The sequence below is a fragment of the Giraffa tippelskirchi genome, chromosome 1 (assembly GCF_054371585.1).
Source record: "Giraffa tippelskirchi isolate mGirTip1 chromosome 1, T2T-mGirTip1v1.2.pri, whole genome shotgun sequence".
Taxonomy (NCBI): Eukaryota; Metazoa; Chordata; class Mammalia; order Artiodactyla; family Giraffidae; genus Giraffa; species Giraffa tippelskirchi.
The window spans coordinates 214,609,826-214,636,123 of NC_137275.1; the positions used below are offsets into that span (position 1 = coordinate 214,609,826).

Below are 26,298 nucleotides of genomic sequence, written 5' to 3' on the forward strand. Positions count from 1 at the left end.
TGCTTGACAAAAAAAAAAAAGATTGGAATTGTTTCACTTCAATTTCCTGATAATCAGCTAAAGTATCATTTTTTATTTCTTATATCTGGGCTGTGATGTGGAGTAGAATATAAAGTTCTCATGACAATTTAGGTAAAAGCTGAGATTTAAAAGGATTTTCATACTTGAGACCAATCCCTTCAGGCTAACCTCCAGATGCCCCAAAGTCATGTCTTCAATCTTCTGTGTCCAGATGAGCAATGATATGTCACTTCTCAGTAAGTAACACATGTTCATTATAACCAATTTTTCAAAGGCAGAAGAAATGGATTTATTTAAATAAATAAATACATTACCTATTGATAACTATGATTAATATTTTGATATTTTTCTTCCCAGTTGTTTTATTGAGCACATTTATTTTATGGAATGGACTTTTACATTTAAATGCACAGAAAGTTTTGGCTCATTTAATATGATATTTGGCCAATTTACAAGGCCATTAAATAGTCTTTAAAGATAGGATGTTATTGAGTATATTTCACTGTGAATATGTTTTTATTTTGTTAAACTTGGAACTTGGTTTTGAGGTTTCTGGATGCAGCGTCAGCCATCAGAGTTACCCTCTGGTCCCCCTATACCCCCATTCTCGCCCTTCCCCTGGGAAGGGGGCTTCCTCAGCCTCTCCCTCCCCTTTTCTTTGGCCTTTGGCAGCCTGTCTGTGTTTTATAAAGATAGGCTCCATATGTCCAGCACTGCCTGCTTCTGGGGATGCAAGTCAATCTAATTTAGAGATTCAGTATTAGGGAGCTGTGCACCTGAGCCACATTCTGTATTAACCTGATGAAGGCATTCTTGATTCTCCACCTACCTCCTGTTGTATTACAATTCAACTGATTCAGAACTCAGAGGTGGAAAAGGTGTCATTTATTACACCCTTCCAAATCACAGCCAGATTGTATTATAATTCAACTGATTTAGAACAGTTGCATTATAATTCAACTGATTTAGAACTCAGGAGATGTGGGAAAAGGTGTCATTTATCATAGCCAAATTGTAGTATAATTCAACTGATTTAGAACTGTTGTTATTATAATTTAACTTATTTAGAATTCAAGAAAGGTGAGTCATTTATTAAACCCTCCCAAATCAAAGCCAAATGGTTTCTAAATTCCTATTACAAATAATGCTGGGATGAACATCCTTTTACAGGAATCTTTGTATGTTTCTTGAATGACTTCTTATGAGAAGCTAGTTCTTTGATGGGTAATAACTTAGTTTTACTGTTCATACTTTTAAGACTGCAAACATACTGACAGTTTACCATATCGGTCTGGAAACATACTGCCAATGTTTAAATACACAGATGTATTGTGAATGCTCTACATGAAGAGAAACGCAGCTATTAAGAGAAAGATCTTGAAGATAGAAGAGAGAAATATTCTGAAGAAGGTCTTCCTTGACTGAGGGAAGAGACCCTTACTCTAATAAAGGTAAGGAAGTATGGTTAAACACAGAGGCTCTTAAGTTTAGAGATGGAACTACTAGAAATTTGAAAGAGTTCATATCTGAGAAAATTAGAAGTATATGTACTAACTGTATACACATTACATACATTTTAAATATCACTGGAAATTTTATAAAATTGTATTTTACATTAGCAACCAGGGTATCCTATAACCAGTAGAGCAGGATGGACATTGAACAATGAAAACTTCCAGGATCATTTCAGAGGGAAGTAATAGTGCATCGAACTCATGTACCTCAAAATACATTTTCTATACCCACTCTTGAACTGGAAAAATACCCAACTTGAATTTTACTTAGTAAATGACTAAGTGGGCTTCCCAGGTGGCTCAGTGGTAAAGAATCCACCTGCCAACGCAGGAGATGCAGTAAACATGAGTTTGATTCCTGGGTTGGGAAGATCCCCTGAAAGAGGAAATAGCAACTCACTCCAGTATTCTTGCCTGGAAAATCCCATGGACAGAGAAGCCTGGAGGGCTACAGTCCACAGAGACATGACCGAGTAATTTGAGAACAGGTGCATACACACAAATAGATACACACACACACACACACACACACAATGATTAAGTATATTTACTCTATAAACTTACTTTACTCCATAAATGATTCAGTCTTATAATAAGCCCTGCTAAGAACTTTCAAATATTTTTTCTCTATTAATCTCAGAGGAAGTTTAGTCCTTAATTTTGAATGACATCTATTTGCAAAACAAGCTACAAAACAAGGTAGCTGTCACTATCTCAACATATCTAGTTATCAGACCCTCTCCTCAAGGTTATAGCTCTCACACATTCACTGAAGCTAAGAAGAAAGTATGCTCTGAATTTGAAAAATTGTTATTGCTTGACCCTTTACGCAAAGAAAATGGCAACTGCTTGAATGACCTCATGACAAAGACAGATAGCAAGGAAGATGAACATTTAAAAAATCTTTTCATCAAAATAGATTAAGAAAATGCATCCACTAATGGACTGCAGATTTCATTTTCTTCCCACTATCATTCATTTCAAGTGAAGCACTGTAACAACATTCGTGGGCTACAACAACATCTCAGAGAATGTTTCCTATCCACAACTAGCCCCCAAGCTAAAGCAGGTTACTGTATGTAAGCAGATCCTATGCCAGAAATACATTCTTCATATGGCTGGGGGAGATTTAGAGAACAGTCTTAAAAATCTATGGGAAAGACCGAGATAATACAGAACAGGAAATTCCTTTTAATGTAGAAGTCTCTTAACCTGACAGCTTCCTCTGAAAAGTCAAAGGAGAACTACATTTTCCTGAGAAAGGTTCATTTGGGTTTACTAAACTGACAATAAAATATTGATTATATTTTGTGGGATGCATTTGTTTCCCCATGATGCTCAGTATAATCTTTTATTTGGGGGTGAATGCCATATTATTTAGAAGCTTCTGGGAAACTAAGATAAGAAGTTTCTGTTGCCAAAATTTAAACGGATTGTTCAGGAACCTTGATAGCTTTTTTCTAAAGAAAAAAAAGTATGATCTAGCACAAGGACAAAGGTATTTTGCAGTTAGGCAAGGCCTGGCTCTGCCATCTTGAGCTGGGTTAGGCCATCTGAGGAAGAAACAAAGTGGGATTTACAGACATTTCTTTGTTCACACACACACACACACACACACACACACACACACACAGAGTCTTCCTGACACACTGGTTTGGTAAAGACCCCTCATCACTTCCTCAGTATCCACATTCTCTTTCCTCTTCAGTAATAAAACTCCATAAAGCTAAGGATGGGATTGAGACCAGGTTCCTCCCAGTGAGACCTACGTGGAAGTATTGTGTGAATTGCTACAGTCGTCTTAGAGAGCAATGTGACTATCTTTGTCCTTTCTTCCTTCTGGGGTCTGGAATGAGCCCCTGATGGTAGGAGCTCCAACAGCCTTCTTGGACCATGAGATAAGCAGAAGATGACAGAGCAGAGGGCTGAAAGCAAGAACTCTGGATCCCCGAAGACAGAGAGCTGCCATATTTGCTCTGACTTTTCTACTCAAGACTTAATTTGAGAGAGAACCAACTGTTTATCATGTTTAAGCCAGTGGTATTTTAGATTTTTCTACTACATCAAGCTAAATTTAATCTTAGCTAATTTATTGGGTTAAAAAGCAAGCTTAGAAGACAAACTAGAAGGGATTAAAAGATCTCAGGGTCTGCCAATGATTTGTCTGTGTCAGAGTGTGGAACACAATCAAGGATCACAAAATGAAATTCTAAGTATCGGTGGTGGTGGTTAGTCTCTAAGTCATGTCTGACTCCTGTGACCCCATGGAGTATAGCCTGCCAGGCTCTGCCCATGAGATTTCCCAAGCAAGAACACTGGAGTGGGTTGCCAATTCCTTCTCCAGGGGATCTTCCCGACCGAGGGATCGAACCCAGGTCTGTCTCTGGTATTGCAGGTGGTTTCCTGCATTGTCGGCAGATTCTTTACCAAATGAGCCACCAGAGAAGCCCAAGTACCAGGTGCTGATTAGTTGTGAGAAATCACATGCAGAATTGTTACATATTCCAGTCTGTCAAGAGTAAAGCTCCAAACTCTGATTTTTTAAAAAAATGCTATCTCCTGATTTTTAAATGCCTGCCAAAATTAAAACATGTATTAAATATGCATATATATTTTAAAATACACAAATACATATACACACATACACACCTAGGCCATATATATCACACATGCTGCTGCTAAGTCGCTTCAGTCGTGTCCGACTCTGTGCGACCCCATAGACGGCAGCCCACCAGGCTCCTCCGTCCCTGGGATTCTCCAGGCAAGAACACTGGAGTGGGCCGCCATTGCCTTCTCCAATGCATGAAAGTGAAAAGCGAAAGTAAAGTCGCTCAGTCGTGTCCGACTCTTAGCGACCCCATGGACTGCAGCCCGCCAGGCTCCTCCGTTGAAGGCCAATTGAAAAGCACCCATGGAATGAATATAGCATTAAAGCCACAGTTTTTGTCTTCTGGGTTAGACTGGCATTATATCTTCTGTAACACTTTTAAAGCTCTGGAGATGGAATTCCCTGCTTCCCTCTGGCTTTTGATGCAACTCAACATATGAAGGTAATCTAGTAAGATATGGGTGGGGGGTGGGGTGGTGGGAGGGGAGAAAAAAGACCAGATGACAAATCAGATGTCTCGATTGACTCTGCCTTTGGCATTTACTTAGCCTTGTAAGTAGCATTTAGTTACCTAACCTCTCCTTGTATCCATGTCTTTTCTGTAAAACTAACTCTGTAAAAATCAAAACATAAAAGTGCTTTGTAAATTACAGGTCACTTTACAAATTAAAGGTATATCTGGTTAAGAATGAATACATTTAAGAATTCTTCACGGTCATTGTTAACAGAAATCCTCTCTAGCACATTTTTCCCATGGGACACTGGCGGAGGCTTTCCTATCCTTTGACCACAGAAGTGAAGTAGAACAAGCAGTCTACCCTTCCTTTGTGTTTAAGTATTAAGTCATTGATCAAGTATCTTCATGATGCGTTTCAACCAAACATCACAGAATACTGGTAGCCAATAGTGATGTGTCTTTAACAGTAACACAGATACACCATCTGAATACATTTCACAGTGCCCTGTATGCTGGGAATAACAAAACGAATAAAATATGCAGACACTAGACTAAGAAGAAGCTGGAATTCAATATTCGATAATTATTTGTGCACGTGCTCCCTCTCCCTCTCTTTCTCCCTCTCTCCCTCAAATGATTTTCAGTACCATCTTTACCTGGGAAATATATAAGAGGTCTGGATCAGTTTAAGCACTGAGGCTTCATTCATGCATTCATTCACATGTCTAACATATTGATGGGATTACAAAAGAAGTTCCTACAGAAGACCAAGGCAATATGAAAACTGTTTAAAAGTTTAAGAAGCACAAAGAGAGACCATTTTCAGAGGCCCATTTAGAAAGATCATCTTTCCAGCGTCAGAAAAGAACTTAGCTCCCTCAACAGTGAGCAATTCCTGACATTTAAATCAAGGGTCTCTGAGTCTGGAGCAGCTGAATCCACTGCAGACTGAATGACTGCCTCCCACCCTTTCCAACAGGGAAGGAGAACCTACACCTTCCTTATTCCTTCAGCATTCAGGTCATCAAAAGACTGCTGCACAGACTATTATCGGTTCATTGTATGAAAATAAAATAGCTCTAATTTTATTCATCAGAGTTTTAATCTACTAGCCTCTCACACAACCCCAGGTTTTATCAGAAACAAAAGCAGATACTTTTTTCCTACGAGGCTGAGAGCAGAATACTCCCCAGGTAAAGGTGTGAACATGCACTAGTGTGGACATATAATGATGACCTCCTTTCCTTGAAGCTAGGAGGAGTTTCTGCCTATCTATTCCAGTCTTCTGGCCCTCTAAAGCACAGATTTTTGGAGAGGCAGCATATTCCCCACCAGAGGATCATATTTCTGGAACGCTGGAGCAAAAAAGAACTTTTTTTCAAAGGAAGCTCCATGCTATGTTTGTATAACAGATAGCAAAAGTGTGGAAGGAGGGGCTCTGATTTTATTATAATGTGAAATGCTTAGATGTTGAGTTTTGCATGCAGAAAGGGGTCAATCCAAAAATACACACTTGAGGAAAGGCAATTTATAAACACATGACAGAGAAAAAAACCAAGAAGAAAGGTTGTTCTGAAATAGTCGTCCCTTGGAAAGGAAAAGCTGAAGAGCATTTCGTTTATTTTTTTAAAAGACTTTCATGTAATTAAGTTCAAGGTGCTAAATCTTTCCCCTATTCTATTGATCGTGTCTTTGGAAGGAGCTGTACTAACTGCCAATTTCACTGCTTTTGTCCTGTACTCTTTGATAAGTGTTGGGGGTGGTCCCCAAGAAAAAAATATCTACACTGGAGTTCATCCATTCAAATAAAATGCGCCCAAGCATATATTCTCTCATTAAGTGGTACAACTTTGACACCCTATAAAAAACGAAGCAACACTGTTATCCTTTTTGTTTTGTCAATCATTATATACTGACAGATAACAGCAAATTTCAAGTTGGTAAAGAAAATTCTCCATCTCGAGATTTTATATAAGAGGAATAAGATGTCTGAATTGGGAGGATAGCCATGTACTTGCAAGCGTGTCAATATGTGTATGTTTACGTGTTGGCATATTTGTCTGCCTGTGTTTGTGGCTGTGGATAGCTGTGTGGTCATTCAGTTTCAAACAGAAAAGGTTTGAAAAACTCATGTTCCTGGGGTTTTGAGGTTTGAAAAACCTCAAAAATGTACCTGTGATTTTCAATTTCGCATCAAGGCTAGATCACAATCAATTCCAATATCATCATTCTATGCACACAGGGGAACCTAAAAAAACTGTCTCATCTCCATGAAAAAATGTCACAATTCCCAAGTCAAACCGCACAGCTTATCATTTTCAAACTAATCTTGTGATAAAACAGACTTTGATCCCTTTGCCAAAATTCCCATTGAAACTTCTACTAATGCCATTTCTAAACACTGATCATCTTCTATCAAGTTTCTTCATGAATATCTCATTTAATTAAACCTAAGCATGCTCATCAGAGGCCTGGCAAAGTTACAGTAAAGACATGTAGGTTGCCAGGTTAGACAGGAACTGAGTCCAGCTGACCCTCTCCTGCACCTTCTCATAACCCAACAAAAATGAGAAAAGGAAAATAAAGTCAAGGGAAAGTTCAGTTAACACAAACGTTTGAGAAATCGCTGCTTGTTGGATTACAAATGGATCCAGATTGAAGAAAGACACTGGGACCCCTTTGGCAATTCTACTTTCCAAGACAGGATGTAGTATTTGGAAGGAGAAAGCTGAAGACAGAGTAGGTTTTGAGGAGAGCAGTCCGTACTCGACTCATTATGCATTTAACTGTTTTGGATCAACAATGCTGAGAGGCCCTGGGCAGACCTGGCCAAGCCAAACAGAGAAGCTGGTCTATGGCAAGTTTTTCCTGATGTCATGAGATTCTTCTCCACTAGGAGTGGAGGCCAGCAGAAAACTGAGCCTATAAAACTGAACCCTGCCTGGTGCAACTATTAATAGTTCAATACACAGAGGGCATCTTTAGTGAGTTCTTTTCTCTCTTAAAGGCCTTTCAAATGTCACAGGACAGGGAAAAAATACAAATGAAAAGTAGATTCAATACAGATAAAATGGTAGATGCTGTCATCATAAACAAAATTCAAAGGCAAGTAAAAGACAGAGAAAAAATACTTGCCGCAGACTTGGGGACAGAAAGGTTAATACCACTAAAATTTAAAGAGTATTTACAAATCACTAAGAAAAAGAACTTTCAAATAAAAAATGGTTAATAATCCCAAAGTATTGGAATTGTCAAAAAAGCTATATATATGGCCAGTGTATTAAAAAAGTGTATGAGAAAAGTGTTCAACCTCACTAATAAGGAAAGGCAATATAAAAATAAGATTCTATTTTTCACATATAAATTAGAGGGTCATGTTCAAATGATACTAACCTGTGTTGGCTGCATCCTAGATATGGACCTAGGCACTGCATGTAGGAATATAATTTGGTACCCATTTTCTGCAGAGCCACTTGGTACAGGTATCAAAGGCCTTAAAAACAGGCAGCTTCTCAGAAGGAATAATATCCACCAGTTCAGAAATTTGTATTAAGGAAATTATTAGAGATATGAGCAAAGATTTAGTCTCATTGTGTTGCTTGTAACAGCCTGTATGTATGTTAGCCGCTCAGTTGTGTCTGACTCAGTGAATCCATGGACTGTCGCCCGCCAGGCTCCTCTGTCCATGGAATTCTCCAAGCAAGAATACTGGAGTGGGTAGCCATTTCCTTCTCCAAGGGATCTTCCTAACCCAAGGATCCAACTAAGATCTCCTGCCTTACAGGTGGAATCTTTACCATCTGAGCCACCAGGGAAGCCTATAACAGCCTAAATACATTATAATAGGTAATTATACGATAAAAATAAATGCACATCCTGTAATGGAATATTGTGTGGCCATGAAAAATGATAAAGTAGAAATGTATTGCTTATTATGGAAAGAAGACTGCAAAATATGATGGAAAAGTTAAGTTAAAAAAGAGAATATACAATATGATGCTTTTTTTGGTGAACATTATTTATACATGATATATGTACATGTATGAATATATACCTATTACCTAGACAACTGCAAAAAGATCAAGATGGATATGTGCAAAAATATTACAGTGTATCTTCAGAAAATTTTTCTGGTTATTTTATCTTCTAGGATAAACACTTATTATTATAAGTAAAATAAAATGTGTTTTAAAAAATGAATCAAAGAGACAAATAAGAATCTAGATACAGAAGTCATGTTTAAAAAATCAACAATGTTTCTTTACATCAAGAATAATTGTTGAGCTGCTCATATAACTCAGTAACAAAACAAAATCCAATCCAATTGAAAAGTGTGCCGAAGATCTAAATAGGTATTTCTCCAAAGACATACAGATGGCCAATAGGCACATGAAAAGATGTTCATCATCATTAATTGTTAGAGAAATGTAAATCAAAATTACAATGAGGTAACACTTCACTCCAGTCAGAATGGCTATCATCAAAAAATCTTCAAGTAGGTGGCACTAGTGGTAAAGAACCTACCTGCCAATGCAGGAGACATAAGAGATGTGGGTTGGATCCCTGGGTTGGGAACAATCCCCTTGAGGATGACATGGCAACCCACTCCAGTATTCTTGCCTGGAGAATCCCAAGGACGGAGGAGGCTGGTGGGCTACAGTCCATAGGGTCACAGAGTCAGACACAACTGAAGTGACTTAGCACAGCACAACAAATGCTGGAGAGGGCATGGAGAAAAGGGAGCCCTCCAACACCATTGGTGGAAATGTAAATCAGTGCAGGCGCTATGGAGAATAGAATGGAGCTTCCTTAAACTAAAAACAGAGTTGCCATAAGATCCAGAAATCCCACTCCTGGGCATATACCCAGGCAAAATTATAATTTGAAAAAATACATGCACTTCTATGTTAATAGCAGCACTATTTACAATAACCAAGACATGGAAACAACCTAAACATCCATCAACAGATGAATGGATAAAGAAGATGCAGTACATATACACAATGGAATATTATTCAGACATAAAAATGGATGAAATAATGCCATTTGCAGCAATCATAAATGGACCTGGAGATTATCATACTGAGTGAAGTAAGTCAGAAAGAGAAAGACAATTACCATATGATAGCACTTATACATGGAATCTAAAATACAACACAAATGAACATGTCTGTGAAACTGAAACAGACTCACAGATATAAAGAAAAGACTGTGTTTGCCATGGGGAAGGGAAGTCAGGGAAGGAAGGATTGGGAGTTTGGGATTAGCAAATGTAAACTAGCATATTTAGGATGGATTAATAATGAGGTCCTACTACATAGACTAGGGAACTATATTCAATATCCTGTGATAAACCATAATGGAAAAGAATATGAAAATATATGTATAACTGAGTCACTTTGCTGTATAGCAGAAATTAACACAACACTGTAAATCAACTATACCTCAATAAAAATTTTTTTAATTTTATAAAAAGAATAATTGTTTAACATTTAATTTGAAAAGATGCTATTCATGATAGCAATATTGAATAGAATACATTTAAGTCTAAATTTGAAAAATATATGCAAGACCTAATTACTAGAAATCTACAACTTTATTGAAGGATATGAAAAGAACTAGTTAAAAATGTACATACTATAGTCTTGACTTGGAAGGACTGTAATTATAAAATGTAAATAATTCCCAAGTTAATTCTATATTTTCTATGTTGAAATCAAAATCTTGGCTGGTTTCATTTGGAATATATGAAAATGAATTAAAACTTCATATTAAGTAATAAATATATAAGAATTGACTTAAAGAGAAAAAATAAGAAAATGGAGACTTCTCACGATCAGGTATTTAAAGAGATTGTAAAGTTATAATAATTAAATCACTTTTGCAAAGCTTAAAATAGATAGATAATAGGATGAACTATCCTATCATCCAGGATAATAAAAAATTCATAGAAAGCCGGGAGAAGCTCAAATACCCATAAACTTTTAATGTATGACAAAAGAGGCATCCAATTAAATTGGAAAAGGATGAATGGCTAGTAAACACATGATGCTGGGGAAAGGTTTACTATTAAAAAATAAAGTTAGACATCTTTGTCATACCATACACTAAAATAAGCTCCTGATAGATTAAACTGTGAGATGGGAAAATATTTCTCTGATATGGGAAATGAGAAAGCCATGCTAAGAATATAAGCAAATGTAGGATCTTCAAGACAAAGTTTGATAGATTTGACTACATACAAATTTAAATCATCCATTTAACCACACTGTGATAAACAAAAGCAAAAGGCAGTGAACTGGAAAAACATTTGCAGCATGTATACAAATAGTTACCAGTCTTACTATATGAAGAGCTTTTACAAATGATCAAATCAACAAACAAACATACACCATAGTTGCAAAATGGTCAAAAACAATGACCAGGTAATCATCAAAGGAAAAATACAAATGCCCAGCAAATGTATTAGAAAATACTCATTCCACAATAAAACGAAAACAATTGAATTTGCTAAAATGATACCTCTGTTCACCTACCAAATAGGCAAAGACATTAAAAATATTGGCACATGTTACTGGTGACCCTGTGGCAAACTTACTGCTGTGGTACTCTGCTGAAGTGAAGTGAAAGTCATTCAGTTGTGTCCAACCCTTTGGGACCCTATGGACTATACAGTCCATGGAATTCTCCAGGCCAGAATACTAGAGTGGGTAGCCTTTCCCATCCCCAGGGGAATCTTCCCAACCCAGGGATCAAACCCAGGTCTCCCACATTGCAGGCGGATTCTTTACCAGCTGAGCCACAAAGGAAGCCCAAAAATACTGGAGTGGGTAGCATATCCCTTCTCCAGGGGATCTTCCAGACCCAGGAATCCAACCAGGGTCTCCCGCATTGCAGGTGGATTCTTTACAAACTGAGCTATGAGGTGGGGGGTGGGGGGACTCTGCTGATGGGAATGTAAATCTATACAACCCTCCAAGGCAGAACTGGACAAAATGTATCAAGTAGTTTACAGATGTTCATGTCTCTTAATTTAGCAACTTTACAGAAATTCTTCCTAAGGAAGTAATCAAAGGGGTCTATAAATATTTGTGTTTACCAAAACCTGTGTTCAACAAGAGGTGACAGGTCAAATGGAATTATAGACTATAATAATCTAGCAAATAAGGTAGGTATATAATAACTACATTATATTAGATGTATAATGATATAGATCATTTCATGATATAACAAGTGAAAAATGTAGGCTACAAAACAGCAAGACACTAGTTTGTTTTAAAGTACGAGCAGATGTGCATACTGGGCAAATATTCAACAACATGTAAACAGTGGCTTTTTAAGGGTGATGAGATTAGAGGGTTTTCCCCCCTTTTCCTTCTCTAGGGTTTCATTCATTCCACACACACTGGCTTGCTAGCGTGTGCCCAACATCTCCATAGGCTCTAAATTTTCTTCAAATGAATATGCATTACACCGCAATCAGAAAAAGTTAAATTTTGGCAAAGTAAAAGTCCAGCATCTGAAACTGACTTCCTTCCTTTAAAAATCTGGTAAGGGACTCAGAGCAACGAGGCGCGTATTGAAAGTATAAAATCACATCCCAGAGAATTGGGGAACTGTTCAGGTCACTCCACCTCCTACCTTTAGTGACACTTCCTAAAACATACTCACCTGTTACAGTTTGCCCACAGTTTGTTCCTATGACCGTGAATGCGAACAGCATCTCAAGGACTCCTTCCTAATAGAGTTCTCAAAGATCACTTAATAAGGAGCCTGGCATCTCCTTAAGCCTTTAAAATCCGTCCTTCCAAGGGAACCCCCCTCCCTCCCACAACAGGATAGGTGTGATTCTGACTTTGGAGATAGGGACGCTTGACTTGGGGTGCTATGGCTGGCGCGAGGCTGAGCCCGGCTTAGAGCCGGGCAGGCGGTGGCGGGTGGGAAGGGCATCTTACCGCGGCTTGCTGGAAGGCACCCTTGGTGTAGGTACCACCGCCTCGGTAGGTGATGGCCGGGATCTCGCGGCTGAGCAGCGCGCACTTGTGTTGGTGCGCGCGGCGGGAGGAGATGTAATCGACGCGCGGCACCACGTTGTTCTTGGACGAGAAGGTCACGATGGCCACGCGCGTGGCCGTGGACACCACGGGGAAGTCGGACAGCAGCTTGCGGACGAACTTGAGCTCGCTGAGGAAGTTGACTTGGCCCACGCTGGACGACTCGTCCACCAGGAAGACGAGCTCCAGGCGCTCGCTGAGCTCCCGCAGCCGCCGCACGCGTCGCCGGAACGCCTGGCCCAGTCGCTCCACTTTGCTCTCTGCGGCCGCCGCGTCCTCGCTGGGCGCAGGCGGCGCGGGCAACCGCCCGGGGGCTCCGGGCGCCGCCTCGGGGAAGAGGCGGAAGCTGAAATTGCGCGACGGGGACAGCTGCTGAAAGGTCGCCCAGCCTGAAACCAGCGCCAGACCCCAGCAACAAAAGGCCAGGCGCGCCCACATTGCGCTGGAGACGGAGCGGCCGCCCGGAGCGCAGGCGTCTGCCCGGCGCGGAGAGATGCTCGGGCGCCGGGGTCGCCGAGGGGCGTGCGCGGCGCGGGGCGTGGGACGGCGGCCGCGAGCCTCAGCGCTCTCTCATCTGACACTGGGGACACAGTCCAGACTCCTCCGGCAGCCCGAGGATTAGGGAGGGAAGGCGCGCGCTCGCTGCCCCTCTCGCTCCCGTCTTTTCTCTCCTCTCACTCCTCCTCCTCCTCCTCGCTCTCCCTCAAGCCTATAAAATGTTTGAAGGCAAGGGGGCAGTCAAGAAGAATCTCCCGCTTCCCTTCTCTCCCTCTTATGTCTCTCCCTCTCCCCTCGCCTTCCTCTATCTCTGTCTCTATCTCTCTCCTCCCCCTTCTCCTTCTCCTCCCGGGTTCAAGCCAAAGACTCTCGGAGATTCCATGACACCAGAACCCCGCGTCTGTCAGGCTGTCAACATTCCCGCAGCAAGCGCACCAGCGCCGAAGCCCTGATTGATCCCATATGTCTGGCAGGAGCCGCAGAGGAATTCACTGGAGATGGATCCAGATACCGAGAGTGCCACAGTAATTGGAAACACTTTGTAGAGGAAAACACACACGGACTGGCCAGGGAGTTGAAAGCATCCTTTAAAAATTGCTTGCTCACCTTTTGTGTCTCTTTCCCCCTCTCCGGAGAAGCCTCAAAGTTTTTGTGGTGGGGCTTTCTGATCGTTGGGGTGTGTTCTTGAGGATCTCCTCCGATCACAATATATAGGGGTTGCATCTACCCCTGTGCAGCCTATAGAATGAGTGTCGTGGCGCTGCACGCATGCATTTATTTATTCATCCATTTGGTCACCCTTTCATTCATTCAGCAAATATTTCTGAGCACCTGTTGTGTGCTAGGACACCTGGAATATAAGGAGGAACACAAATTGACATAGATCTTGTCCCCAAGAAACTTACAGGGTAACAAGGGAGATGACCATTAACCAGATATTTCAGAAATAATGTATATAATTACATCTGACCATGCTAAGTTCTATGAAGATCTTAGGCAGATAGACTTGACCTTGGAAAGATCAGGGAAGCCTTCACTGAGGACGTGAAGTTTGTGCTGAAATCTGATGATGAGTAAGAGTTTCTATCCTCCAGTCCTCTTTCATATGCCCATGGCCTGTTTCAACAGGTGAGACTCATAGAGGCCTACCTCCTTGACTTTAAATAGCACCTGACACATAACTACATACCTACACAGGTCGCCACCTGGGAGTAGTTTTTTTTTTTTCCAAAACAAAACCCTGAAAGGGGTAGTGCAAGTCCAAAGAAGGAGTGAACTTTGCAGAAGAGATGGAGTAAACTTCGCAAAAGTAATTCTAGTGAGGAGTCAGGAGCCTTGTGCAGATACGTTTCTGCAATTATATAAATCACCTGAACCAAGGCACTTCCAAGTCTTAGCTTCAGTTTCCGTGTCTGTTTCATGATGGAAATCAATAATCTCAGAATTTCCTTTGTCCCTAATATCAGATGATTTAATTCCATCTGTAGTTAATGAAATACCTTCACAGTGTATATAATGGTTGAAGTTTTAGGGCTCTGAAGTCCGTTTGCCTGGAATGAAATCTTGACTCCGCCATTCAGTAGTTGTATGATCTTGACATCAGTTTGCTCATCTGTAAAATGATGTAGTATTAAATAATAGCATATTAAAGTTATTGTGAAGATATCATGCAAAGTTCTTAAACTAGCACTTAGAATATAGCATGTAGTCTACAAATGCTGATTGCCATTATTTCCACATTTGGTAATGAATGCTCTTCAGATCTTTATTTTTCTAGTAATATTTCTTGACCATCTACCACGCCAGAATATTAGATACTGAGGATTTAAAGCTGAATAAGACACAGTTCCAATCTTCCAGAAGTTCACAGGTTATCAGAAGAGAAAACAGACTTTGCAAACAATGACAGAGCAGTAGGATGATTGCAAGGATGGGGAATAGGGAGCAGGAAGAAAAAATTCTCAATCTTCCTGTATCTTCTCGGGGAATAAGCAAGACCTCATTTGAGCTGAGACTTTTGAACAAAGAGAAATTCTGTCCAAATTTCATCTACTCTGTGTTATTTCAAATACATCATTAAGAGCTAACATTTCAGGACCTTTATGTGCCAGGCACCATGGCAACTACTATGTGTACTCACTCATATGTTCCCCCACAAAAACCCAGAGAGGTAGGCGATTGTTTTGGTACTTTTTGGTTGCAAGCAATAGGCACTCAGCTTCTCCTCACTGTAAACAAGAAGGGATTGCTTGGCTCAGTAACTAAACTGGAGAAAGGGCAAGGGTGGATTTGTCTCAAAAAAGCTTGGAAAAGGAAATCAAGAACGACCTAAGTCTTCCATTTTCCTCTCGCTTCTGTTTCTCTTAGAATATTAGATTTAGTTTGTGTCTTCAGATTTATGAACTGAAAAGGAAAGACTTTTCCCCAGGAGCTCAAGTTAAAAACAATTCAACAAAAACGATCACCACCATGACCTTAGAGAAAGATGTCACTGAAGCAAGCATGGGTTATATGCCCATCCCTAGCCCAACACCAGGGAGGACATGTGCTGTGCTGAGTTGCTCAGTCGTGTCCAACTCTTTGCCACCCCATGGACTGTAGCCCGCCAGGCTCCTCTGTCCATGGGGATTCTCCAGGCATGAATACTGGAGTGGGTTGCCATGCCCTCCTCCAGAGGATCTTCCCAACCCAGGGATTGAACCCAGGTCTCCTGCACTGCAGGCAGATTCTTTACTGTCTGAGCTACCAGGGAAGCGGTGGAATGCATGGGCCATTATAATTGCCCTAACTTAGGTCATGTGCTTACTGGGGTAGAGACGCTTAGTCACCTATCCAGTACATCTCTTCTAGAAGAGTCTAGAAGAGAAACAGAGCTCCTGAGTTTTTGCTGGGCACAAAATTATCCAAAATGAAGATTACACATCCCAGCTTCCATTGCAGATGGATGCAGCCATGTAGCTAGTTTCTGGGCAATGATATACAAACCCTGATTTTGTGTGGCAGCTTCAGAAAACCTCTTTAAAAGACATCTGCTCCTTCTGTCTGTTGTCTCTTCCTTTCATCCCTTATTCCATTTTCTACCTGGAACGTGATCATGGTGGCAGACCTCTAGCCCCCATCTTGGATCATGAGAATAATGGCCACATTCAAACAACAGGTGAGCAGTAATCTAGGAAGAGCATGGATTCCTGCACACTTCACAGAGCAGAACTACCATACTCATCTCAGATTGACTATCTACCCCTTTTGAGTTTTCCTATACATTCAGCTGAACTTGATCCTGTATAACAAACTCAAACCTGGAGCCATGGAAGCTATCCTCTCAATATATGCTTTCATAAATGCTATGGGAGAGAAAAGAGGACATAATGAATTACTCACTACTCCAGAACACATCACTTGTTTCATTTCATTGCCAAAAAAAAAGATGTATGGCCATGTATAATTCCAAAGGTTGTGAAGTACAATCTTAACATTGCTCTAGAAATCAGAAAGCTAGAAAGATTTGGTGAACACAGCAAACAATTACAATATTGAGTCATATGAAATAGGAAAACAGCTGAGTTCAAAAAGAAAAACTGAGAAAATTCTGGGAAGCTTAATCTGCCCTAACATTGAGGAGATTCCTATAAAAAAGAGTCAAAAATCAGTTTTTGCGAGAACTTTCGGATCTTTAGTTGGGGATAGTAAATTCACTTGGTGCCTGCTGTATTACCTATAACTATGGTAAAGTACTTAGAAGTGGTCAACTCTAGCAGAAGTTTGTAACTGAGCAACTGTGGGCATTTGATAAAATTCTTCTTTTCTACATTTTTCACCCCAGCTCTTCTTGGAATTTTTGTCTTTTTTTGGCACCAAAAAACCACCCAATTATACTAAAACAGTTATTAAAATGTTCTTTAAAATTATGTTTGTCATATAGTAATGTGTACTTGTTCATGACCCTATTAAATAATATTACCAATCAACTATTTTAGTAAATGCCAGTTTTCAAAGTATTGGTGAAGAAACGATATTCTGCTGTGGATCTAGGTGCATTTAAAGTTTCCTGGATAATTCTGACACGTGCCGTAGGGGAAAGAGCATAAGGCCAACATATTCTGGCATTGTATATTTCCAATGAGCTAAACAGACAGGTCTACATTACCTATGCTTGTGGTAAGGAGTGGAGACTTAGAGAAATCTTGCCTGTATGTTATCAAGATTACTGATCTGCGCTTGGCACTGCCCCCCAGAGCTCTAGTGTGTTATGCTCTTTGGTCTAAAGCAGTGATTCTCCTGGGGGGTGATTTTGCACCCCACCGACTTCCCCACTCTTACCATCAGGGAACACCAGGAAATGCTTGGTGATATCTGCGTGTGTAGGTGGGGTGGGAACAGTTCTACCAGTATCTAGTGTAGAGGTAGGGAATGCAACTCAACATCCTATGATGCATGGGACAGCTCCCACAACCATTCAGCTCAATGTGTCAGGAGTGTCGAGGCTCAGAAACTTTGGCCTGTATGACAATAAATAACAGACACAAAATAAGATAAATTTTCACTATAGGAAATAAGTCAGAAAGAGAAAGACAAATATCATGTGATATCACTCACATGTAGAATTCAAAATATGACACAAATGAACTTACCTATGAAACAGAGACAGAATCACGGACATAGAGAACAGACTGGTGGTTGCCAAGTGTTACGGAAATTAAAATGGAGAAAGCCTTCAGAAGCAGGAGAGCAAGCCTTTGATATGCTTCTGATCTGCCTGAACACTGCTTGGATTCCATGCTTACATGCAAGCATAGTAAGTCAGGCAGCACCTTGGATAAGAAAGGGAGTGGGTCTTGGAATCCTTGAGCCCCTGGAGGTCTGGCCAGCTCCCTGGGTTCTAATGAAACGCTATGATTCACAAGGTTAAACAAACAGCATTGTAAAAAGGTTCAAGTAAAAACGGAGCTGAAGTTTGCACGTACATCAGTCTGCAGCCCAGGATTATAAGAAGGAGCCCACCAAACTTTAATTTAAAGTCTCACCTGTTGGGTCAACACACCACCTGGGACCTTTTCCCAACTGGGACTCCAGTTTGCTGTTAATGAGGGACTTCCCAGCGCTGTTTAAATCTGGATGTTGGTCAGCCCAATTGCTGATATATGTGCTGTTACTTTTCTCTTCTTTTAATGACTGTATATTAAAAATTAAGTCAATTAATCCTCTACTAAATATTGAAATTGTTTATGTGTGTGACAAGTGGTTTCTTTTATTAACGAGTCCTTCAAACCTAAAACAAAAGTAAAACTTGCAGCAAAACACAAGAGGTTAGGGGAGGGATGGAGTGGGAGGTTGAGGTCAACAGATGTAAGCTTTTATATATATAATGAATAAACAATAAGATCCTACTGTATAGCACAGAGAACTATATTTAGCATCCTATGATAAACCATAATGGAAAAGAATATTAAAAAGAATGTATGTTATATATGTACTGAATCACTTTGGTGTACAGCAATAATTAACACAACATTGTAAATTAACTATACTTCAATTGAAAAAGAAACTTTCACTCAAGAAAAAATTAAGAAAAGTACTGAAATGACACCATAGCCAGACTAAGAAAAACGACCTGGGATTCATCTCATGACATACAGACTTCTGTGAGAAAGCAACGTGTGTTGGTGGTGTAAGGGATGGGGCATACGTTATATTTTTCTCGCTAGCTGCACACTGATAAACAAGAAACTGAACCTCAATCCCTGCCTATCCAATCGGACTTTCATTAGGGACATCCACCTCCACTCCACCCTTCACAGCGACCATCTTCCTGCATTAAAGCAGGTGCTATAGGAAGACAGGATGGATTTGAGGTAGGGGAGATGGAAGGAGAAGGGAGAAAGCAGAGAGTGGTGCTAGCAAAATGTCCTTCTGAGATGTCAAGAATCAAGTCCAGTTAATGGAAGCACAGGGAGGAAAAGTTTCACTTTCCATGCATTCTGGGCATGGGGGGTCTTGTTTTAAAATCTATCACACAGCGTTAGTGAACCACAGGGACAGGCAGTACGGACAGGAGGAAGATGCCACCTGGTGACTATTTTATAAGACTATCTTTCAGTTGTGAATTTAATAAAAACATTCTCTCCTGTACAGAGTTTAAGTAGAATTATCTGAAGATGGAGTTCATGATGGAAAAGTCCTAGCAGTGGACATTGAAAGCAATTAAACAATTAAATAAATAAAAATAAATGTTGTCAATCTGGCTTTAACACTTTTAAACCAGTTGTTGTTTAGTTGCTAAATCCTTTCTGATTCTCTTGCAACCCCATGGACTGTAGCCCACCAGGCTCTTCTCCATGGGATTATCCAGGCAAGAATATTGGATTGGGTGGCCATTTCCTTTTCTAGGGAATCTTCCTGACCCAGGGATTGAACCCATGTCTCCTGAATTACAGGCAGACTCTTTACTGCTAAATCACCACGGAGGCCCAGTTTTAACACAAAATACAGATTTTAAAAAGTGTTTAAATACGTATCATTTTATGTGCTTATTTCATTTAATCTTGCCATAAATCCTCAAATAAATACAATGGGCATTCTATTTCGATAGGTGAAGAAATAGAGCTGTATAAGGTGGCCATAATGTCTGGAAATAGAAATGGTTTACTGCATTACATTTTAATACCTGGCATGTTTAACATGTTGGCTCTTGCTAGCAATGCAAGCTTGCAGTGAAGGTGGTAATTAACACATCATTTGTGTCCATCACTGCATCTGTATCTATAATGAATTGCCTCAGATAACCTGATCTCAAACTTGACCCTTTATCCTCGAACCTATCCTCAGCTAAACTTTGTAAGGACTTACATCTTGACCTGGTAAAAGGCACATGGATTGAGAACTTTTCATGTGGTAACAAAAGGTACTCCCAGTTTCTAGAATGCTCTTGGACTATTATATTTACAGTGACCATTGCCTTTACTTCTTCAGAGATAGTCATCTGCAAAACAGCATGCCCAAAACATTGCCTATGTCCTTGAATTTGTGAAAACCAACTTTCCAAAGGTACTCTCTTCCAGAAGGACATGCATTGAAGGGCTCTAGATTCACTGACAGGACCAGCCCTCACGCCCACTTAGAAGTAAGAGCTTACTGTGTTCATCTTTCATCATTTTCCACCTGTAAAAAATGGAACAGTATCATTTATGTTTATAGATATTATACCAAGGTCAAGGCTTGAACTTAGTTTGTGATCTTCACTATAATTCTGGAGGTTGCTCTGCTAAAAACAAACAGTCATAATGATAAGAGTTTTTAAAAGGCACATTCTTTTTATCTTTATCTCTTTTCTTTCTCCCACCAGTGTGTGGAATACAGAAAGATCAGAAAAGATAATTAATTTCCTATTGACAGACTGTGACACCACGACTCCCATGTGGGGGCAGCCATAATTACAGTTACTTTAGAAAATTTAGTTTTAAATCATCGTGCAGTAAAATTGACTTTTAGTGGGCGTACAGTTCCATGAATTCAAACACATACACAGATTCATGTAACCACACCCACAATCAGGATATAGAATAGTTCCATCACTCCAAAAAGCTTACTTTTGTAGTTACACTGTCTCCTGACTCCTAATGCCTGGCAACCCAACTGATCTGCTCTCCATTACTATGCTTTTATCTTTTCAAGAATCATATAAATGGATTAATAGAGTATGCAATTTTCTGAGATTAGTTTCTTTTCATTCAGCAAAATAACCATCTTGAAATTCATCTAAGTTTGTGTACAGGTTTTTGTGTGAACTTAAATTTTTATTGACTTAGGATAAATACCCAGAGGTAGGATTACTAGGTCATATGGTCAAGTATGTTCAGTGTTATAACAAAGAGTCAAGATATTTTTCAGGGTGCTGCATGCAGCATTGCTCACTCACAGCAGAAATGTATGAGTTCTAATGGCTCAGCATCCCATTCAGCACTCGGTACTGTGTATGTGTGTGTATACATACACATATTTGCTTGGGTACATATATATTATATATATAATTCTAGATTGATAGTACTTCTCTTTTTCCATTATCTTGAGTCCATTATTGAGCCGTTCAGTAAACTTTAAATTTCAGTTATTATATTTTTCAGTTCTACAATTTTCACTTGATTCTTCTTTATATCTTGCCTGAGGTTTGGGACATACAAAAACAGGGTGAGGAAACACACACACACACACACACACACACACACACACACTCTTTTCCACTCTAAGCCTGAACTTGAATACCTCTTGTGAATCTTCCTCTTTGTGCACCCATGCCTACTTGAGGCTCAGACTAGAGCACTGAGCCACAGGGGATTTCAGACGGGGGAAAATGGTAAACTCACTGCTGATTCAGTGGTATTTTAAATTGTGGTCTTCTCCCCCAAGTCACCTGCTTTATTAACTTTTCTGAGTCCTCAAATAGTGGTTACACGCACCCTCTAGATTTTATAGTTGTCATAAGACAGGGTGGAATATACTTATACCATCTTACTGCTTAGAACTAGTATCATTGTGTGTGTACATGCTCAGTTGTTCTCTTTACAGTTAAATAACAATTTTATTTTTCTTTACGACTCTTCCCACGGTTATCTGTTCATTTAAACTTTCACACTTCTTAAGAAAGCCTTAGTAATTTACATTCTAAGTTAGGAAATTGTCCTTAATTTAAATGTAGATTTAAAAATTATTAACTGAAAAATTTAAGTAGCATACATTTTCAATTATTATATTCTCCTCCATATAAATGGTATTATTTAGCTTCTTTCCAATGTTGTACATTGGTCATGTTATTTTTTCCTCTCTTGATACTTTCATAAACATTTTATTTAGTTTCAACCTGGTGCTTCTTAGGGACCCAGTGCTTGGACTCCTTGTTTTCTGATACATTAATTTATGCTTTTATCCTGAATAGTCTTTTATAGTTCCTTGAGTCCTTTATTTATCATCGCTTATTGTCTTTTAAATAGAGCTCTTAAAGATATCATTCCTACTGGGTATAACTTTAGCTAAACCTCATGTGCAGTGTCATTATTGTTTTCTGTGTGTGTGTGTGGGCTTAGTCACTCAATTGTATCCAACTCTTTGTGACCCCTTGGACTGTAGCCCACAGGCTCCACTGTCCATGAGATTCTCCAGGCAAGAATACGGGAGTGGGTTGCCATGCCCTTCTCCAGGGGATCTTCCCAATTCAGGGATCGAACCCAGGTCTCCTGCATTGCAGATGGATTCTTTACCATCTGAGCCACCAGGGTAGTCCCACTGTTTTCTATGCAACATATAATTGGATTTTTATTTCTTCTTTGGTCCAGAAATTATTAAGTGGGAAAGTTCTTTTCTTTTCTTTTCATGTTATTATTTTAACTCTGAGTATTTGTTTGTATATTTTGTTAAACTATTTTAAAATTAATTTTCATGTTTACTTCATTGGGGTCAGAGAATAGGAACGTACATTTTTTGTTCTTATTAAAATTTCTTATGACCTAATATATGACAAACAGTAAAACATACCATTAGATTTTGAAAAAAAAGATAAGCAGTTTTGGTTGTAAGATATAAATTCTTCTGTCTTATAAATCAACATTACTGTATACATTATTCAAACATATCCCCATCCACTTTGATTTAGTCCATCTGTTTAAGAGTGAAAGTATGTTAAAATCTGGTACAGTCATTTTTGACATTTTTTTAATGTTTTTAGGGTTTGCTTTATATTTTTGTGGTTAAATTTTACCATAAATATTTTAAAAGTTATACTTTCTGTGAATAAATGTCTGCTCATAAACAAGCTAACTACAACTTCAATAACATAAAATCAGCCTCTATTCACTAAATATATATATTTACCTTGACTTTCACTATGTCTGGATGATGCCTCAGCTTCACTATAATTACCAGCATCACTGTTTTCAGATTGCTTGCTATTTCCTTGAGTGAGTGAGTGAAGTTGCTCAGTCGGGTCTGACTCTTTGCGACCCCATGGACTGTAGCCTACCAGGTTCCACCTGGACTGTAGCCTACCAGGTTCCACCATCCATGGGATTTTCCAGGCAAGAATACTGGAGTGGGTTGCCATTTCCTTCTCCAGGAGATCTTCCCGACCCAGGGATTGAACCCAGGTCTCCCACATGGTAGGCAGATGCTTTACCGTCTGAGCCACCAGGGAAATCATTTCCTTACTCAGTCTTTTTTAGTCTGTCTCTCTTTGAAATGCCTTTGGAGGAGGAGATTAGATTTCTGATGCATTGAGTGAGTGAGTGAAAGTCACTCAGTTGTGTCTGACTTTTTGCGACCTCGTGACTGTATAGTTCATGGAATTCTCCAGGCCAGAACACTGGAGTGGGTAGCCTTTCCCTGTTCCAGGGGATCTTTCCAAGCCAGGGATTGAACCCAGGTTTCTTACATTGCAGGCATATTCTTTACCAGCTGAGTCACAAGGGAAGCCCAAGAATACTAGAGTGGGTAGCCTATCCCTTCCCCAGTGGCTCTTCCTGACCCAGAAGTGGAACCCAGGTCTCTTGCATTGCAGGTGGATTCTTTATCAACTGAGCTATCAGGGAAGCCCCATGCATCTGATGCATTAAAGAGACAAATATGAATTTAATCATAAAGAAACCAGAAGATATAAATAAACATTTCTAAGATTGTAGCATGTAGAAGAAGGTTTTAAGCATGTAAACAAAGGAAGAAATCACAAAAGGAACCATTAATTTATTTGACCACATAGCCATTAACACTTTTATCATCATAAAATATCATAAAAATTTAAAAGGACAATGGCAAATTAGAAAACGGCAGAAAAAAAACTTATCATCCTTATATATAATACATTCTTGTAAGTCTACATTAGCAAGGCAATTGAGAATATAGACAAAGGATAATGAAAAAGAAATTCGGAGAAGAACAAATGCAGATGGACACCAGGCATATGAAAAGCTACGGAACCACATTTATAATTATGGAAATATGCATTACAGCAAAAACAATAAACTTTTTTTGCATTTCATGTTGGCAAAAATTGATGAATATATATTCAACCTTGGAACTGGCGAAGGCTGGGTTGGCAGACACCAAGCACATGTGCTTCCATTCTTCCATCCTTTACTGAGGTTAAATGCCACTGATTTATTTTAGCATTCTTTGCTGCTGGATCCAGATGTGGTCTTGAAGTCCTTCCCATCAAGGAGTACCAGGTCACCACTATTAACTCTAGATGGAATGTATTTGCCATTCCTAAAGTTTGATAAAAGTGGAGCTATTCTACATGGTTAGCCCTTAGCATCCTGTTTCAATAATATGATTTTTTTTAAGGTATAATAATGATCATATAGGGCTTCCAAGGTGGCTCTAGTGGTAAAGAACCTGCCTGCCAGTGCAGGAGATTTGAGAGAGGTGAGTTCAATCCCTGGGTTGGGAAGATCCCCTGCAGAAGGAAATGGCAACCCATTCCAGTATTCTTGCCTAGAGAATTCCACGGACAGAGGAGCCTGGCGGGCTACCACCCATGGGGTCACCAAGAGTCAGACACGACAGAAGCGACCTAGCACAGCACAGCACAATGATCATATATCCTTTACCTAGGATTCCTTTCTAAGGAGATAATCAGAAATGAGCACACACACATTTATGTACAAGGCTGGAATTTACAGTATTAATTATAAAAATAAAATGTTGGGAATATTGGAAATAATCCTAACATACAACAATAGAATGGTTAAAGCATATTAAATACATAAAAGGAAAATCTAAACATTATGCTTATATTTTCAAGAAATTTAATGTTATAAAAATACTCAATACATCCTGTTAAATTCGGCTGGGGAGGCTAAAAACCCTGTTATGTGAATTTTTTTAAAAAATATGCACATAGAAAAACATGACAAAAGTAAACATACAAATATGTAATAATGTTTATCTTAGAGCAGTAGCTATCAACTCTTCCTTTATTCATTATATTTTAAGGGGGTGGAAAGACAGACTCTAACTCATCATAGGGGAGTAGCAAGACCACATGGCAGAAAATCATATGGAAGGAAAAGATTACTATGGACCTCTTTGAAAAATATATTGTCACTCAATATTAGAAGCAAATCTGTAACTTTTAGGAATCTCCCATCTGCTCTTTCAACTGGCAGCCTCATACTTGAGAATTCTAATTCTTCAAAGAGCTTTAACATATTCAGTGGGTCTTAAGCTAATATAAAGTCTAAAAAATAGGAACTTCTCTCTTATTTCACTACTTGATAAAGAACCAATTTGCAGTAGCACAATTTATCCCTTATGGAATGTGATTTGATCTCAGACTTACAATGTTTGCAAACATGTACAGTTTAAAATGAAGCAACGTACACTGCTAATTTCTGTTTATCCTGTTAATTCTTGCATTGTTTTCCTCCAGCCAGATGTTTCTTATGCTTAATTTGCCTAACAACATTCAGACTAGAAAACCATTCTAGCATTCAAATGATGAATCAACATACCCAGATTTATTTTCCATATCCTTGGCTCTTTCTAGGTCTGTCTTGCATTTTTCAACATCCTTAATTTCTACTGAACCCAGATGGAATCTATGTTTGTCAGGAAAGAAAGAAAACAAAACATGTGATAGCACTTTATATTTTTCTGTGTTATGTGGAAAAGGCTTAAAGATATATATTCTTAAAATTATGCTAGTTTGCATGGTTTTTAAGACTATACTATATCTCCAGACTCAAAGCTGTAATACTCCTAGAAGAAAACATAGGTAGTACACTTAGTAACGCAGATCTTAGAAACATATTTTAGGATCTGTCTGCTTAGAGAAGAGAAAAATAAGCAAATGGGACATAAGCAAAATTAAAAAGTTTTGCACAGTGAAGGAAACCATCAACAAAACAAAAAGGCAACCTACTGAATAGGAGAAGATATTTGCAAATGATAAGGGGTCAATATCCAAATTATATATAAAGAACTCATACAATGCCATATCAAAAAAACTAACATCCCAATTAAAAAATGGAGAGAAAAGCTGAAGAGCCATTTTCCCAAAAATATACAGATGGTCAATAGGTATATGAAAAGATGCTCAACATCACTAATCATCAGGGAAATGCAAATCAAAACAGCAATGAGATATCACCTCATACCTGTCAG

General features: G+C 39.2%; 1 protein-coding gene across 3 annotated transcripts in view; it reads right to left on the reverse strand.

The window, feature by feature from the left end:
* Positions 1 to 13,579, reverse strand: part of SVEP1 (sushi, von Willebrand factor type A, EGF and pentraxin domain containing 1) — a 194,890-nt gene extending 181,311 nt beyond the window's left edge. For all 3 annotated transcript variants that reach the window (XM_081573900.1, XM_081573904.1, XM_081573897.1), the window contains exon 1: positions 12,556 to 13,579. In XM_081573900.1, the coding sequence (XP_081430026.1) occupies positions 12,556 to 13,092 (537 nt within the window). In that variant the 5' untranslated portion in view covers positions 13,093 to 13,579. The remainder of the gene's footprint in view (positions 1 to 12,555) is intronic.
* Between the last annotated feature and the right edge of the window lie 12,719 nt (positions 13,580 to 26,298).